General features: G+C 34.5%; 1 protein-coding gene across 2 annotated transcripts in view; it reads left to right on the forward strand.

Annotated features, from left to right (window-relative positions):
- Nucleotides 1-19,079, forward strand: part of LOC132733957 (uncharacterized) — a 57,541-nt gene that overhangs the window by 22,463 nt on the left and 15,999 nt on the right. For both annotated transcript variants that reach the window (XM_060720653.1, XM_060720654.1), the window contains exons 4-16: nucleotides 178-325; nucleotides 1,317-1,498; nucleotides 2,866-3,060; nucleotides 4,891-5,073; nucleotides 5,705-5,829; nucleotides 10,755-10,919; nucleotides 11,495-11,647; nucleotides 13,910-14,056; nucleotides 14,382-14,469; nucleotides 16,437-16,675; nucleotides 16,982-17,206; nucleotides 17,529-17,657; nucleotides 18,583-18,759. In XM_060720653.1, the coding sequence (XP_060576636.1) occupies nucleotides 178-325; nucleotides 1,317-1,498; nucleotides 2,866-3,060; nucleotides 4,891-5,073; nucleotides 5,705-5,829; nucleotides 10,755-10,919; nucleotides 11,495-11,647; nucleotides 13,910-14,056; nucleotides 14,382-14,469; nucleotides 16,437-16,675; nucleotides 16,982-17,206; nucleotides 17,529-17,657; nucleotides 18,583-18,759 (2,156 nt within the window). The remainder of the gene's footprint in view (nucleotides 1-177; nucleotides 326-1,316; nucleotides 1,499-2,865; nucleotides 3,061-4,890; nucleotides 5,074-5,704; nucleotides 5,830-10,754; nucleotides 10,920-11,494; nucleotides 11,648-13,909; nucleotides 14,057-14,381; nucleotides 14,470-16,436; nucleotides 16,676-16,981; nucleotides 17,207-17,528; nucleotides 17,658-18,582; nucleotides 18,760-19,079) is intronic.

Consider the following 19,079-nt stretch of genomic DNA (forward strand, 5'->3'; position numbering starts at 1 on the left):
TGAATGTTTTGTATCATTTTGTATCATAAGTACATTTGCTCTGCAAGTCAAAATAAAAGTATGGTCTGTCCTGTATGTCTGAGAACTTTATGTGCTTTTCGGCGGCAACTCTAATATTGTGATGGATAGATTGGTTAGATTATTTAAATCTAAGCAGTTTTTTTCTTTTATTTGTAGGTGCTGTAAATTTCCTTGTTGATAAGAGTAACTTCAAATTTAACCAGTATTATATAATTTCTCTGAAAGTAGAACGCAATACAAGGAGTTCGACAAGGGCACAGGCGTTATATTTTGTAGAGGACGATCCACTTAATATAACGTTAAAGTAAGTAATTTCTATTCATTGTGTTTACTCATGATACGATAGTTAGTAGCTGAGATACTTCACCTAATACTTCAATATGCACTATTTCATAATGTGCAAATTAACCGTCATTTTCTTTCTGAGTAATATTATTCTAGTACTAAGAAATGAGCCGCGTCGCTACAAAACCAACAAAATGTGTTTGCGACCAGCATGGATCCAGACAAGCCTGCGCATCCGCGCAGTCTGATCAGGATCATTGCTATTCGCTCACAAACCCTATAACAAGTAGAGAAACTGATATCGCACAGCATGGATCTTGAGCAGACTGCGCAGATGCGCAGGCTGGTCTGGATCCATGCTGGTCGCAAACCCATTATGTTGGTTTTGTCGCGATGCGGCTGAAATATTAAAGCCTCAACACGTATTTATGGTATACAAGTGAATTACGTACCACACAGACAAATTAACCAAAGATATTATGCCAAAGATAGTATGACATACAAAAACGATCAAAAACCGATGTATTTCACTTAAAAATTATAAAATCACAAACGTTGTTTTGCTTTCTTTTCGTGCTGTCACACTGGTTTGACAATGTGGTCCGTACTTAATGTGCTCCTATAAAAGCTAACCAAAGGCGATTGCCATGTGATGGAAATTCTATTTTATTGATAACGCGGATGAGAATTTTTCAAGGGATTCCCGAATGTTTCCGCTATTAAGTCTGCCAAATGACGGTGTATAACGTACATGTAAATCAAATAGACAATAACGACATTATAATGATTATTCGTACACGAACATACATTTTATATTGATTCGTACTCGAACATATATTGATTCGTACTTGAACATCGATATTTCCGTTTTCGGTGTCAACAGATCTATTCGAATCAGATTGGCTTCATACTCGGTCAATATTATAGGCATAATATAAATACATATACATTGTATATTTTTTTCACATGTTTAACTTAATTATTAACTTCATATTTTCATAATACAACAGTTGCTTGTCATGTCCTGATAAAACCGATGGCTCGGCTGATGTGTCTTCTATCCAAATTCTACCTTTGACAGACCTTGAGATAAATTGTGTTGTTCTTACACCAGGTACACAAAATAACACCTTCGACTATAAATGGACATTTCAACAGACTGATGATGAACACCCTAAACTCAGCGAACAAGGTTTGTCTGAGTTTTTTTAAAACACCTGTGATAAGATTTCTAGATTATTATGAGTATACTGGTAATAGAAAAAAACATTTTCGGTCAATACTAATATTCTAGGTAACTTTTTGTTTTAACCATGTTTTGTAGGAAACATCACTAGAACAGTGTATTAACAGAATTTATCAAATTTGTAACCTATTGCTATTTTTTTTCAATGGAAATCTTTTGAACTCGGGTTTGAAAAATTGTTAAGGAATTCTAATTTCACTTAGATTTAAGTTTCGATTATCAGCCGTAAACGTAGTTCCGTTTATTAAATTAGTTTTGCTTCCTAGCTTTAGTTAAAATAATGGAGAACAAAATAATAAAACGATGCTTCCTTCGATTAAAATTAAATGTCTATTTTTTCTATTATAACTATATGAGCCGCGTCATGACAAAACCAACATAATAAGTTTGACTAGCATGGATCCAAACCAGCCTGTGCATCCGCACAGTCTAATCAGGATCCGTACTGTTCGCTTACCAACTCTCAACTCTATTACAAGTAGAGAAACTGATAGCAAACAGCATGGATCCTTATCAGACTGCACGGATGTGCAGGCTGGTCTGGATCCATGCTGGTCGCAAACCCACTATGTTGGTTTTGTCGTGACGCGGCTCATATATAGAAAATAAAGTTTCTCCGTATATGGCTTACTCTGTACATAGCTGCCCAGTGAAATTGATCTGGTTCACTGTTTACGGGGTCTTTAAGTGAAATGACAGGACCTGTGTGCTATATAATACCACATAAGTAGACTGAATTTATTGTTCTTGGATAACAAATAACAATTATTATTCATTATAAAGTCTTAAACAATCATAATATATAAAACCAATGTTCTTTACTGTTCAAAACTAGTCTTTTTATTTCATTTATACGTTTATTATGTATTTATTTGTTACATAACAATACCTTTATTAAGACCAACACGTCAGTTAATTCAAAGTTATTGTTTCTAAAAATAAAATCTCAATTATGAAGGTCAATGCCATCAGTATAATCTACGTGAACTCTATTTTATATCTGTATTTGAGTCGTGTCATGACAAAACAAACATAGTGCGTTTGCGACCAGCATGGATCCAGACCAGCCTGCGCATCCGCGCAGTCTGATCAAGATCCATGCTGTTCGCTTACCAACTCCATTACAAGTAGAGAAACTGACAGCGAACAGCATGGATCCTATGTTGGTTTTGTCGTGACGCGGCTCATATATAGATTTAGATAGAAATCATCCTGATTTTTCTAAATTACATGATGTGAGAAAATGTGTTTTAAAATTGAAATTGAAATAAAAATAAGTAAAAAATGAATTTTATTACTTACTTTCCAAATAGGTTCATCAACCGGGTTTAAGTTGACAACTGACTATCTAAAATCACTTCGCGAAAAACAGCCGAGTGCACAGTACATTGTCACGGTTACGGTAAAAGCAGATGGGTTTGCAGATACTTCTTCAAACTTCATCTTTGCCATCAATCAGCCACCATACGACGGAAACTGTGTGTTCGAGACTCCACTAAACGGGCCAGGTTATGCTTTACTTATTCTATTGGTTGCTAAAACTTACTGTGTAACATTTAAAGTTACTCATTTTTGAAGTAGAAATCCTCGGCGACAAGAGCAAATTGCATAGAGTGTAGCATGGTATAGGTAGTTATGTAGAGTGCAGAAAGCAGAAAAGTTTGTAACGTTCTGAGCAGAGTATCTTGTAACTGATTGACTGTGGCGAAAAGAGCATACTGTACTGAGTTGAGTAGACTATAAGGAGAAGAGCATACTGTACTGATTTGAGTAGACTATAAGGAGAAGAGCAATCATACTGTGGCAAAAAAAGATACTGTAACGAGCATAGATGAGTGTAACCAGTTGAGTTTCCTATGACAAGAGCAGCATATAGTGGCGAAAAGAGCATATTGTAACGAAAAGAGAGGAGTGTGGCGGGAAGAGCATACTAGGGGTGTTTTGAGTAGACTTTGACGTGAAAGGCAAACTTGGGCGAGAAGGGCATACTGTACTGAGTTTAGAAGGGTATGACGAGATAGTAAAAGATGAAAGTAGATTAGGAGGAAAAAAGCATACTGTAGCGAGAGAAGTAAATTTCTACGAGAAGAGTAGATTGATGTAAAAATAAGATACTGTAACGAGAAGAGAATACTGTACGAAGTACAAAAGATTGTAGTTAAAATGATATTGTATCGAGTAGAGTAGATTGTATTGACAATAGTAGATTTAGACAAAGTTGAAAAGATAGCATAAATGAACAAAAGACTGTGACCTGTGGCCAGAGGAACTCATAATTATAAGTTTTTAGGCAAGTTACGACGCATGTAATTAGTTGACATGTCGATCTCGAAATAGAAAATAGATTTGTCGGCTCACAATGCCAGTGCCAGAATCTCTTTGTTTTCATTTATCATAATGATGCACATTACGCAGTAAAGATCACTGTATGCCAAGTTAAATGTACATCGCCCGTTCGTGCCTGAAATGATGCACGGAAGGGCACCTGAGGTCTTCCTCCACCAGTAAAGCTGGAACGTCGCGATATGACCTATATACTGTGTCGATGTGAGGTAAAACCCAAAACAAAACAAACAAAAAATGTACATCGCATACACTCTTCATTATGTCTGTTAATTATGTGTGTGTAGAAGATCATGACATATGTACAAACTTTATTAGAATTTATGGTTTATTTTGTTCTTTTCGTTCTAATATGGAACAAGAGATAATTAACGAATATATACCCTAGCATTTCACTAAGTTTAAGAAATAATATATCCCAAACAGTGATTTTATCACTCAATAACATCACTGTTTGGAGTTCGGATGCGACGAATTATATCACGAGGGCGTACTGCCCGAGTGATATAATGATGCGCATCCGAACGACAAACAGTGATGTTATCAAGCGATAAAATCCCCGATTTGGATATATTATTTCGATTCTAACACAACATCAACAATTAAATGCTGCCATACGAGATATTAATTAAATTTGCGCCTGATTTGTTTCCGTACTTTTTTTCAGCGCGTCACATTTTTAGTGGTTACGTCACGTGTATAATGATTACGTCACATATCTAAATATATAACGTCAAACAGTGACTTTATAGCATAATAACACACACTTTCGGTTCTTCTATGTTTAATAGGGAAAAATGAGGGTCGTGTTAGAATATGAAATATGTCACCGTTGAAATGATGTTAAAAGATTTCATTTCACCTACATAAAAATTCATTGTAACGTTCGTTTCACTAAAACTCATAAATTTTATCACTATTAAAAATTTTTCATCTAACATGGAAATAATACATGTAAGAATAATGACAGAGTAAAACACTTGTTTTGGTTACAGTTACAGCAAGTATAGATATTATCACCGTCACCTGTACTGGATGGAAGGACGAATACAGAAACCCCCGCAGGGATCCGTCGCAAGACAGTAATAGCAATGTTCAGTATGCTGCGACTCAGGTTTATCTCACAGAAACAGGCGAGGTGAATGAAACCTTAGCTCCGAACGTATATGAATCGACATGTAAGTACATGTAGTAAAAAATGTAATAATATATATCATAGCCTTCCAAAATCTAAGTTTAATCTTCTGATGCATCCTACCCAAAAATGTGAACATGTACAACCATTGTCTATGGTCTGTTGTTTGCATTCTCATGGCGTATTAATTCTTATGCAATAAATGGGAAACTTTATCTATCACTCTTTACTGTTTCAGATGGAAATAAAATGTCGCAAAAGCCTTAGAAAACTGTTTTGTTTTGTTTTACCTTCATTGTCGGCTTTATCTGTCACTTTCTCATTTAGTCTATATACAGCCTCTCTTACTCTCGTTAGAATTTCTTGATTCCTATAACTGCACAAAAAGCCACTTCCTATTATTTTTCAACAGAGGGAAAACTTTCTGAGAAAAAAATGAAAAAGTGGCATTAGAATTTTTAACATGTGTGCAAAGGTTTCTAGACAATGAGCGATTATGTTAGATAAAAGTTGTATCTGATAAGTCATACATCCGTGTGACTTGGGGATACATACCAGGTGTGATTTCTTTCCAGCCCTCATATTTCAAGAAACAATCTTAATGATTTCACATTCAATTCTATATGTGAGCATAGCGTAAACAGTTATTAACTTTAAGTTTTCTTCTTCTACAGATAATACGAAATTTGAATTTAGACTGTTGAAGCCTCCAGGTGGTATTAATATGACAAGAGTTGAGATACGAGTTGTAGATCATTTAAAAACACCATTTACTACTAAAGACCTAGGAGATATTCAGGTATGTGCTAAAATTTTGTAGTTTTTCGGGATTGTGAAAAGAAAACATTTGTTGGATGGAATTTGTAGGTAGGCTTTTTGTAACTTTCGTAGATATAGAGTATATTTGAGCCGCGCCATGACAAAACCAACAAAATTGGTTTGCGACCAGCATGGATCCAGACAAACCTTCGCATCCGCGCAGTCTGATCAGGATCCATGCTGTTCGCTATCAGTTTTTCTACTTGTAATAAGGTTTGTTAGCGACTTGTAATAAGGTTTGTTAGCGAACAGCATGAATCCTGATCAGACTGCGCGGCTATTATGGTGGTTTTGTCGAAGCGCGGCTCATTGTTTATTTTGCATGTAGGATTGAAATATATTTCACCCAGTGAACACCGGATGCAATATATACCCTACGAGCGAAATTTATTTCAATGTTGTATGTAAAACAAATAAATTATCTTTTTTAATTTTATGCTTTTAAGCTGCATGCCTCCAGATGAGCCAAAATATTTCAAGAAAATAAAACTTGAGAAAAATGTATTGAGGTTTTATGAAAAGTAAAACGACTAAAGATAAAAGTAAATATTTCCATGTTATTTGCGATTGATGGCCAATATTTTTAGGTATTTTCACCATATTTCTACTGCGTTACTAACGCACTAAGGGTAAATTTTGCATATTTCGACCTTTTTAGCTCACCTGAGCAATGCTCAGGGTGAGCTATTGTGATCGCCCTGTGTCCGTCGTCCGTCGTCGTGTGTCGTGCGTCGTGCGTCGTCAACTTTTAACATAAAGAACATCTCCTCTGAAACCAATGACTGCACATCAACCAAACTTTATAGAAATGATCCTTGGGTGGTCCCCTTTCAAAGTTGTTCAAATGGTTCCGGTCTGTTGCATATGTAGGTCACAGGGCCAAAAAAGGATTTCAAAAAACACAAAATTAAAAAATCTTCTTGTCTGAAAGTACATGGGCCAGAGCTTTGATTTTTGGTATATGGTATCATCTATGGGTCCTCTACCAAAGTTCCTATAAGTCCCTAGTGTCAAAATTGGCCCCGCCCCGGGGGGTCATAGGTTTTTCCTTATATGTCTATAGGTAAATCTAAAAAAATCTTCTTCTCTGATTTGGCAAAGGCTACAGATTAGATATTTGGCATGAAACATTGTGTAGTAGACCTCTATTAAGATTGTTCAAATAATGGCCCTACGGTCAAAATTGGCCCCGCCCCGGGGGTCATTGATTTTCATTACATACATATAGTGAAAACTTGAAAAATCTTCTGGTCTGAAAGTAAATGGCCTAGAGCTTTGATTTTTGGTCTATGGTATCATCTATGGGTCCTCTACCAAAGTTGTTCAAATTTTGTCCCTAGTGTCAAAATTGGCCCCGCCCCGGGGGGGGGGGGGGACATAGGTTTTTCCTTATATGTATATAGTAAAATCTAAAAAAATCTTCTTCTCTGATTTGGCAAAGGCTACATATTAGATATTTGGCATGAAACATTGTGCAGTAGACCTCTATCAAGATTGTTCAAATAATGGCCCTAGGGTCAAAATTGGCCCCGCCCCGGGGGGTCATAGGTTTTTCTAATATGTATATAGTAAAACATAAAACAAATCTTCTCTGAATTGGCAAAGGCTACAGGTAAGATATTTGGCATGAAACATTGTCTGGTAGAACTCTACCAAGATTGTTCAAATAATGGCCCTCGGGTCAAAATTGGCCCCCCTCGGGGTCATTGATTTTCATTATATACATATAGTGAAAACTTGAAAAATCTTCTGGTCTGAAAGTAAATGGCCTAGAGCTTTGATATTATTATGGTATTATCTATAGGTCCAAAACCAAAGTTGTTCAAATTTTGTTCCTAGAATTAAAATCGGCCCGCCCTGACTTTTTTTTAGATATATACATATTATATATATATATACATACATATATATATATATACACATATTATATATATATATATATTGGGTTTTTTAAAAGAAGATTTTTTATATGTATATATATACATACATAAAAAATCTTCTTTTAAAAAACCCAATAAGCTAGACCTTAGATGTTTAGCATGAAACATCTTCTAATGGGTGTCAACCAAGTTTGTTCAAATAAAAGCCCTGGGGTTTAAACTGGCCCCGCTCCGGGGGCCTATATACAGGTGAGCGACTTTGGGCCATCATGGCCCTCTTGTTTGTAATTTACATTGGATGTTAGTGCCGTCTGAAATGTGCATATTATTTTCTCCGTCAGCTTAAAGATATTTTATATGAATACATTTTCAAAATTGTCATGAACATTAGCAGGAATCTGGAGGCGTGCTGCTTTAAAAGTAATTTTAAATATTTTTTACTGGTTTTGCCGCGTAACGTCGCGCATTCTTCTTAATGACGTGATCACATCATGACTTCACATCATCAATTTTGAAATATAATTCAGCTAAATTTATCTAATTTTGTTACATTTTAGCATTATGTATGATGGCATCGACTTTCTTTTTCTTAAAGGAGCAAAATTTATATTTGACGGCATTTATTTTTGCCTGTTATTCCATTTAGTTAAGACATTTTTTCATCCGCATTCAAAATGTAGTCCGTCTACAGAGAAAATAATTATATTTTTTAAATTTTACTTATGGTTTATCTGAATTTATTACATGCTTTCCGGTGGTTTATAGAAATATATCAGTGACATATAGAACTGATAATTTCACGGTTTGAAACAGTGAAACTATCAATTTGATAATTTAACTCTTTTTAATTGAAGCCCCTAACGTTATTTCAGTGAAATACCAGCGTGCACAGTACTGGAAACCAACTCAATAACGTGACAGCGTAAATGACGTCGCGTTGTATTACTATTTGATGCGTTTTTAATATCGGATTAGCTTAAACTGTCTTTTTAAACGTTTCTTTGCATATAATTAAAAAGAAAATTTGTTTAGTTTAGTGTAAGATCGAAATATATTTGGTTTGCCACTCGTAAAGTATACCTTTGGTGCTCATTTGGTGAAATATATTCCGATCTAACACTGAACTAAACACATATCCTCTATATCATAATGTGCAATCCGCGTAATTTACATGCCTCTGAACCTAGCAGACAACACAGCAATTTGCTCATCTTTTAATCATTTGACTTACAAGTTTGACCCAGTTGATTGGAATGAATACCAGCAACGAATGTTAATTATGAGGCGAGTAGTCTAGAATAAACAGAAAAACCTTAATTTATATTTTTATATAATTTTTTCGTAAACGTTATCAAAGTGAAAGTACTTTCATTAATAGCAAGCACGCATAAAATGACTAAAACATTAATGATCCGTGTCATGACAAAACCAACATAAGGGTTTGCGACCAGCATGGATCCAGACTAGCCTGCGCATCCGTGCAGTCTGATCAGGATCCATGCTGTTCGCAATCAGTTTCTCTATTTGTAATAGAGTTTGCAAGCGAACAGCATGGATCCTGGTCAGACTGCGTGGATGCGCAGGCTGGTCTGGATCCACGCTGGTCGCAAACGCACTATGTTGGTTTTGTCATGACACGGCTCATTTACTTCCAGTATAACCGTGCAAACTCGTAACGTAGGGATGTGAGATGAACGCAGTAGTCGTTTCATTGTTTCGCCGAAATTATACATGCAATATATGGATATATGGCCGAAGCAAATGATATAATGTAACTATGAAGTAAAAGGACAAATATATCTAATGGTAAATCAAATGGAATACAATGAATGAAAATGCTTACGGCTGTCATGTTATTATATTTAAAATCTTATTCCAAAAAGAAAAACAAAAAATCCAGTAAAAGTTTAACTTTTCATAATCATTTGTGAGAATGACATACATATAGACGGTGGCTTTGTGTTTTGTAGATACTAATTAAAAAAAACAATAACACATTTATAACGTTATTGTTTCTGATACCAGTAACTGTCGAGGCATTTGTCAAAATGCTCGCGTTTTGTTATTCTGAAATAATTTGTCTATTGTTTAGATTCGGCGTAACTGATGCACAATTCGTACGTTAATTAACATTCCTGCGTTACGGGATAACACGGTAAATATGATGTAATGGTCATTATCATTATTGTACACAGGTATACATTAACAGAAAGGAAAACATGCGTTAACGGACAGAGTCTCGTGCCCACGAGCCGTTGTTGCATTTTTTTAATTTTTGACTTTGGACGCAATGTGTAACTGACAAATTGCATCACACAAGCACGTGAAAAATATGACACAAGTTATGTTTTCTTAATACTAAATGAAGATAACGAACTCGGAACATGACAAAACCAACATAGTGCGTTTGCGACCAAAATGGATTCGGACCAACCTGTGCATCAGCGCACTCTGATCAGGATCCATGTTGTTCGTTTACAAACCTAATAACAAGTAAAGAAACTGATAGCAAACAGCATGGATCCTGATCGACTGCGCGTATGCGCAGGCAGGTCTGGATCCATACTGGTCGTAAACCCATTATGTTGGTTTTGTCATGACATGGGTCATTTAATCCCTTTCCCTGCTCGGGCTTAAGATTCGTCCTCGTACTTCTGTAAAAAGGTGCATCAACACTATGTTATTTTTAAGCGCAGCAATCGGTCAAATTTAACAAGTTGGAAGTTAGACTTGAAAGAAGTTATTAACAGAGGAAAATAAAAGGCCATTCATCGTCTGTTCGTATTTATTTTGGAATATATTTTTAAAGTAATGCATGTATATCCTTCGTAAGAGACATGCATTAAAAGGCGAAAACAATAAAGATAAGTGGCTGCTCAATTTTAAATCCTGTAAGAAACATATCAAATGTTTCCCATCTGTTCTCATTAGTGTCATCCTTATCCTGTGACAGGATTTTTCGTAAATGTTTGACCCTTATATCATTAACATTCTGATATGCATCTTTGTTTTATAAACATTCCAGATATCGCCGGCAGTACAAGATGATGCTAGTGGTGAGGAAGGTGTAGCGCAGATAGATACAGTACTAAATTCCACCGGTGCTGACCTACAAAATGCTTTAAAAACGAAAAGTCTTAGCGGTGCAGCAACCGTCATTACATCAATAACTAGTTGTCTTCCAGATAACGTATGTTTAATTTTGATTTTCTTATATATAAATATACAATTTGATATAAATCAACTTATACACAACTTGAATACTTTTATATTTGGCCGACCTATGTTTTCTCTTGCTGCATATCCACTGTCCAAATATATTCCAATCCTCATATAAATATATATTTTTGAGAAAAAAAAGATATTTCGTTGCAATCAAATTTAAAATGACTTTCGTTAGACTGCTGCTACTCATACTGTTAATAAAGTGTCTGACTATACAGTATAATAAAATGTTTGACCGAAGAAAACGGCTTTTAACAATACTTGAGCCGTGTCATGACAAAACCAACATAATGGGGTTTGCGACCAGCATGGATCCAGACCAGCCTGCGCATCCGTGCAGTCTGATCAGGATCCATGTTGTTCGCTTCAAAACCCTATTACAAGTAGAGAAACTGATAGCGAACAGCATGGATCCTGATCAGACTGCGCGGATGCGCAGGCTGGTCTGGATCCATGCTGATCGCAAACCCATTATGTTTGTTTTGTCATGACGCGGCTCATATTTCAGTGCTTTAAAAGTCATTATCTTTCATTATTCAGCCACTAGAATACGAAGTGATAAGTGTAGCTAATGACCCAGATGCAGGGGGCGTGTTTACTAAAAATGAAGATGGTGAACCAATTTCTCCTGACGATCTAGCTGCCTCTTATTCAAAGCCAAAAGAAGACCCAACAGTCCTGAAAGCACAAGTGGTACTTAGCATTTTTTGCTTCAATTAATGACCGGCGTTAAGTTTATACTGCAAATGATACCTGTTTTTATTTTCATGAATTTATTTGCCGAGTTACATTTACAGCCAAACAATGATGTATAAATAAATATACATCACGACAATAAGACAACCACAATTCTTCTTACACATATGATATCGATGTGGAAATTGCCGACATAACAATTTATTTGTATAATTAGATCTCATGACCTTACAATGGTTATGATGGTAGAAAAATCAAGTATGTTAAAACTAATGCTCTTTTGAAGTACAAATAACAAAAAAATGTTATGCTAATAAAGCTGTTATTTCATTATACTGTATGGAAAGCCTTAACTGTCTTATAATTATCAACCTAAATGTTGTTATGTCCATATAGCAATATATTGAGTTAACCTTTCCTTATATAATGTGCACTCATTAATATAATATGTGGATCCATCTTTATATCTGGTCAACTTAACAATATATGATGTCAACGTGTTTTTATATGATGTCATTCCATCATTATACGTTGTGCATTTTTGAATATATTATGTGGAGCCATCCTTATATAAGGTCAAAATAACAATATATGATGTCAATCTGTCCTTATATGATGTCAGTCTGCCATTATATGATGTGAAGTTATGAATATATTATGTGGAATAATTCTTATATAGAGTCAGCATTATATGATGTCAACACGTCTTTATATGATGTCAATCTATCATTATACGATGTGCATTTTTTAGTATATTATGTGAAACCATCCTTATATAGAGTCATAATAACAATATATTATGTCAATATGTCCTTATATGGTGTCAGTCTTTCATTATATGATGTGCAATTACAAATATATTATGTGGAACCATTCTTATATAGAGTCAAAACAACATTATATTATGTAGAACCGTCTTTATATGGAGTCAACTTAACATTATATGATGTCAACATGTCCTTATATGATGTCAGTCTTTCATTATACGATGTGCATTAATGAATATATTATGTGGAACCATCTTTATATAGAGTCAACTTAACATTATATGATGTCAACATGTCCTTATATGATGTCAGTCTTTCATTATACGATGTGCATTAATGAATGTATTATGTGGAACCGTCTTTATATAGAGTCAACTTAACATTATATGATGTCAACATGTCCTTATATCATGTCAGTCTTTCATTATACGATATGCATTAATGAATATATTATGTAGAACCGTCTTTATATAGAGTCAAATTAACATTATATGATGTCAACTTGTCCTTATATGATGTCAGTCTTTCATTATACGATGTGCATTAATGAATATGTTATGTGAAACCATCTTTATATAGAGTCAACTTAACCTTATATGATGTCAGCATGTCCTTAAATGATGTCAGTCTTTCATTATACGACGTGCTTTAATGAATATATTATGTGGAACCATCCTTATATAGAGTCAACTTAACAATATATGATGTGAATTTGTCCTTATATGATGTCAGTCTTTCATTATATGATGTGCAATTACGAATATATTATGTGGAATCATTCTTAAATAGAGTCAAAACAACACTACATTATGTAGAATTGTCTTTATATAGAGTCAGCTTACCACTATATGATATAGTTTACTTTGAGTTTTCCCGCTGTTGCCACGAACGGTGCATAGTGAGATATAACCCGGTAAATTTAACCCCATCAGTATAATGACAGAAGCACACCATATAATGATGTTTGCACTTCATATAAAGCAGCGGTCGTATAACAATAGATGCACATCGTATAATGAAAGATTCACATAATATATTGATAAGTTGACTGTATATAATGAAGCAACCACATAATATATTAATAAATGCACAACGTATAATATCAGATGCACATCGTATAATGAAAGATTGACATAATATATTGATAAGTTGACTGTATATAATGATTCTACCACATCATATATTCATAAATGCACATCGTATAATGATTGGTCGACATCATATAAAGACACATTGACATCATATATTGTTCAGTTGACTTCATATAAGGATGCATCTACATAATACATTCATGAGGGCACATTGTATAAAGAAAGAGTGACACAACAACGTTCATTTTTATAATCATAAGACAGTCAAGGCTTTCCATAATACTGCATGGGATTTTATTACATGCGATTTTATATTGTTGATTATGTTTGTGCAAAATGACAGCCTATATAAGGTTTATTTCATTTAGATATGAAATTTCATAATGATATTTCAATCGAAGGTGATGGTCGAAATGACGGGCGCTCTCCTCAATTCGACAAAATCACAGAGTCCCGAGACACAAAAGGACCCTGAGGTACAAAAGGAAGTAGTTAAAACTATGTCTAGCTTTGCTGGTGCAGCGAAACATTTAACAAAGGAATCAAAGGTATTTATTTTCTTTCGCAACTTCGTAATTAATAACATAAGCTCTGAAAGATTTATGTTTTACATCAATTTGCTGTACTTAGAAATAAGCCTGGCAGTATATAGAGAATATTTAATGAGTGTAAGTTAAATACTGAATTTATTGAACAAGTTTAATAAAATGATATTACGTGAGCCTCTGGCAAAAATGAGTTTACATTTACATGTACTTTGAATTTTACATGGCTCTAGAAGAATTAAGAAACTAGAAGTACCGTGCTAGAAAGCATTGGTATATATATTGTATGTTATAAATGCATTAATATCAACAATACATGGTTTTACAGGAGATTATTGCAGACGTTGCAGCAAACTTATTTTCTAACACGAAGGAAGTTAAAAGCAATGACCCAGTCGGGGAACAATTCATAACAGGTAACCATATGTTAACGCTAAAGTTATTCCGACTGAATTAAAAAGTTTATGTAAAGTATCTTTGTCTTATAACTTTAATTAAATTATCAAAAAGGTTTGCTTTACATACATTCATACACACGCAAACGTGCCTGAATGCTGACTTACCAATGATCAATATTGCATGAACTGAATGAAAGTTTATGATGAGCTATATGTGAATCTACGGAACATCGGTTTTATGGTAAATGACGAGCTGCGAAGCTATGGAACATCGGTTTTATGGTAAATGCCGAACTGAATGTGAAGCTACGGAATATCGGTTTTACGGTGAATGTCGAGTTGAATCTGAAGATACGAAACATCGGTTTAATGGTGAATGACGAGCTGCGAAGCTATGGAACATCGGTTTTATAGTGAATGTCGAGCTGAATGTGAAGCTACAGAATATCGGTTTTATGATGAATGTCGAGTTGAATCTGAAGATACGGAATATTGGTTTTATGGTGAATGACGAGCTGCGAAGCTATGGAACATCGGTTTTATGGTAAATGCCGAACTGAATGTGAAGCTACGGAATATCGGTTTTACGGTGAATGTCGAGTTGAATCTGAAGATACGGAACATCGGTTTAATGGTGAATGACGAGCTGCGAAGCTATGGAACATCGGTTTTATAGTGAATGTCGAGCTGAATGTGAAGCTACGGAATATCGGTTTTACTGAATCTGAAGATACGGAACATCGGTTTAATGGTGAATGACGAGCTGCGAAGCTATGGAACATCGGTTTTATAGTGAATGTCGAGCTGAATGTGAAGCTACGGGATATCGGTGTTATGGTGAATGACGACGAGCTGAATGTGAAGAAACGGAACATAGGTTTTATGGTGAATGCCGAACGGATTATGAAACTTGCAGAGCATCGATTTTGAAGGGGATGACGAGCATCCATGTCAATCCAGCACGTCATTCGACATAAATTCGAAGTGGCTTGCTCCACAGTAAGTCCAAAATACTATCCGAAAAAAATGAGTTGTATGTGAAGCAAGCACGATATTTAACAAAATGTATGTTATTAAAAAAGTTTGACAAGCTTGTAAAAAGACCCAGCGCAACATTCGGCAAAATATTCGATTTAAAAGACATGACAAGCTGCCAAGAGAAGCTTGCGCGAAATTCATTGCGACATCTGACATACCAATGGTTTTCAGTTAAATTTAAAGCGATAATCAGCAAAACAGTCCGTCTATAATGAAGGTAGGTGAAATGGGAATCTTGCTTGACATAAAATAAACATTCAAAATAAAGGACAAACTACTGCAGTATTCAGCTGAATATTTGATCTGTTGAACTGAATAGAATTACAAGATGACACGTGAAGCTAAAGCAACATTCAGCACAATTTATCTCAACTAGCTATTTCAATGCGATATTATGTTGAACGTTTGTTTTAATTTGAAATGTTGAATGTTGTGTCAGAAAAGCATCTCCAGACAAACTTTAAGAAATCATATTTCCTCTCGGATATACGTGCAGAATTCACGGACTGGAAAAGTATTGTTTAATTTATACGGCTGAAATCTTAATGTAATTAAAGGAAATGCGCAACGATTATTTCTTCGAATACGCTGCAACTTGTGTTCTTGGCAAATGGAAGATCATTGTAAAAGTGTACCGTGTTTTTGTTTTGTTAAACAGTCCTCAATATTATACTGTAGAATAATATTTTAGGTACAAGTGCATTTTAAATGCATTCACTGCGCTTTTTAAATTATCGGCAAAATCTTTTAGTAGTTTACTTATTTTAATTTGTTTTTCAATATTAATTTCAGAAACGCTTAGAAATCATTTCATTTAGACCTCATTTTTTCACATTTCCTTTGAATCGTTCATCGTTCTACATACAATTTAAACTTTGCTGCGGTGTGACACAATTTTTCAAACCGTTTTTCCCTCTTTCAAAATGTATCTCTGTTTGATTATCCAGATTGTTTAGATATGGCTGCAAAGGTGGCTTCGGCAATGGCTCCTAAAGAGCTAAAAGGTGTAAAAATGGAAACAGACTTAGAAGCAGAACGCGAGAGAACTGAATACGAGAGTCAGTTTATGAGCGAACAAACAAAGAAAGATTTCGAAAATGGAAAATTAAGTCAAGATGAAGTGGTGTTTTACAAGGCTCTAGACGCAAAGCGGAAAGCATCTGAAGTGAACGCGATGCGGGATTTGGTAAATAGAAAATGACTGTCTATTACTGAGAACTGTATAAGCTTTTTATTTTGATGATAACTATATAAGCTTATAATATGCTGATTTACTCGCACTTATTCTACTTTTTCGAAATAAAAATTGTATAAACCCTCTTAGTAAACGACCATGAAATAAAGAAATGAATAAAATTATCATTGAAACTAAATCAATGAACGATGAAGTTCTATATGAATTTTACGGTTCACCTGTTCATCAGTAGAATTTAACACGCTTGTATTTTTGAAAATTAAAAACATTTATTTGTTTCCCTTTTTCTCTTTCTAGTGTAATAACTATTCAAAAAGCAAGAGTGACTACGAAGAAAACATGGTTCAAAATATGCAACTCAGTGATGGCTCAGTGAAGTCAATAACTACTGCCAGTGCCCAGCTTGTTGTGACAACAGACACGGTGGAGAAATTAAAAGACAAGACGCTCAATACAACAGGAGCTACAATAAAAATTAATGGGTTAGAGAAGCTGAACAAGCTGCAAAAAGCGAAAATCGGGGTAAATTGTTTTTTCGCCTTCATAATCTAATTTCTTCAAAGAGATGTAACATGCATACCGATTTGGCATGTTTGCTTGTATTAAATTTCTTGAAATTAGGTTTATTTCATTATATTTTAAAGGTGTATTTTTGAGAGCATTCGTCTTGGTGACATTCCGATTTATTTTACCAGGTGTTAAACAGTATTTATCTATTTAAATATGAATTTATTTTATAAACATTAAACAGTTCACTTGCTCCTTCATAGCTACATGCCTCCATAGTCCTGCTAATTGGTTAAAGTGTTTTTTTTATCTATGACATCTTTATATTTCTCCTCAGCTTGTGGAGCAGAACAGCGTTTCGCATATTGACAAAAAGGGGATGGCAGGAGCAGTAGCCTCTGGTGAAAAAACGTTAATGATTGAAACACTTGGAGAAATTCCCGGCACCGTACAAGTTACACAAAAAGTAACATACCTAATTCCATTTTTCTTTAAGGAACCATTGAATTATTACATGGTTTCTGTAATTGCTTTCAGCAAATTATCTAAATGTCACTAAAAATGTCAATAAATACAATAATACAATATAAACCACAAAACAGGTCAGGTGAGAATCATAAAGTAGTTAATAAAACATGACTGTACATCCGTATAGTATGTGTGAGTGTGAGACGACTTCGTTAATTATATTAGCCCTGTGCCTGATGATGGCAGGTAATAATATCCCGTGCGATCTGGGCAGGCCAAAATAAGCCGACACGCACGTGCCTACTATTCGCTTATCGTTTATTAGTCAATTCTAAGTAAATGATAAATGATTGTGTCCAGATTGAAAGATTGGAAAGTTTATTTAAAATAATAGGCGTGGTTACGGTTAACTTAACGTCATGTCGAACACCGGTTTGAACTAAACTGTATGCGTGTGCGTGCGTACGTGCATGGGCGCGTGTGAAAGCTTTCTTATTCTACTAAGTCTTAACAAGCAAAATCAATATCTGACATCTAGGTATAGTTTTTTGTAATTTGTCTTAACTAGTTAATCGTAGCTAATCGTAGAGCATGCAAATGCATTGTCAAATATCTACGCATGATTATATTTATTTTCTTTCCAATATGTTCGTATAAGTGAAAACAACTTTATATCGCCAACAGTTCATACTAGAAACTGTATTATATTCCTCAAAAGTATCAGTTTATTATTTGTAGCGATTGCATGGCATCAACATCGGATCTCCAATAATTTGATATTAAATATGTCGCAATGTCAACTTTTCATATTTTACATTTTTCTCGACAATTAACTTCGAAGATCAAATATTAAAAGTTTGTTTTGATGAATTTATATCGTAAATATCATAAATTGATAAGTTTTGTGATAAAATTCTTTTCAGGTTCCAGAAGTCAACCTAGAAACAGTTCCAGTAGTGGTTGACGCAGACGATGCATCTCAATTCATGTATTTTCAAGTTTATGTCAAAAATACCTTTGTCAACTTAAATTTTAATATTGAACCTGATGTAGACTCACCTGTTAAAATATTGAAGTTTGTCATCTACATTTTGTATTGTGTAAGTATGTTTATACTCATTTAGTAAATGTATATCTGCTTTAAAATTGCCATTACAAAAGCTTTTGCCAAGTTTATTAACGCTTGGTATGCAACGTTATCATTGTTTTTAATCATTGCAGATAGTTAAGCATTTCAGATAAGACAGTTGGTCATTAAAAAGACATAAAATTTATCGACAGCATACTAAATGTTCAAGATATTTTGGCAATATTGAGTATTGAATATTGAATATTGTTTGTTAATTTATTATGTTTCTCGACGTTTGTAATTTATGACTGCACGCACGTTGTAATTTTATGTACCGGACATTATGTATAG

The sequence above is a fragment of the Ruditapes philippinarum genome, unplaced genomic scaffold (genome assembly GCF_026571515.1).
Source record: "Ruditapes philippinarum isolate M1 unplaced genomic scaffold, ASM2657151v2 ctg36_1_1_1_1, whole genome shotgun sequence".
In the NCBI taxonomy this organism is placed as follows: Eukaryota; Metazoa; Mollusca; class Bivalvia; order Venerida; family Veneridae; genus Ruditapes; species Ruditapes philippinarum.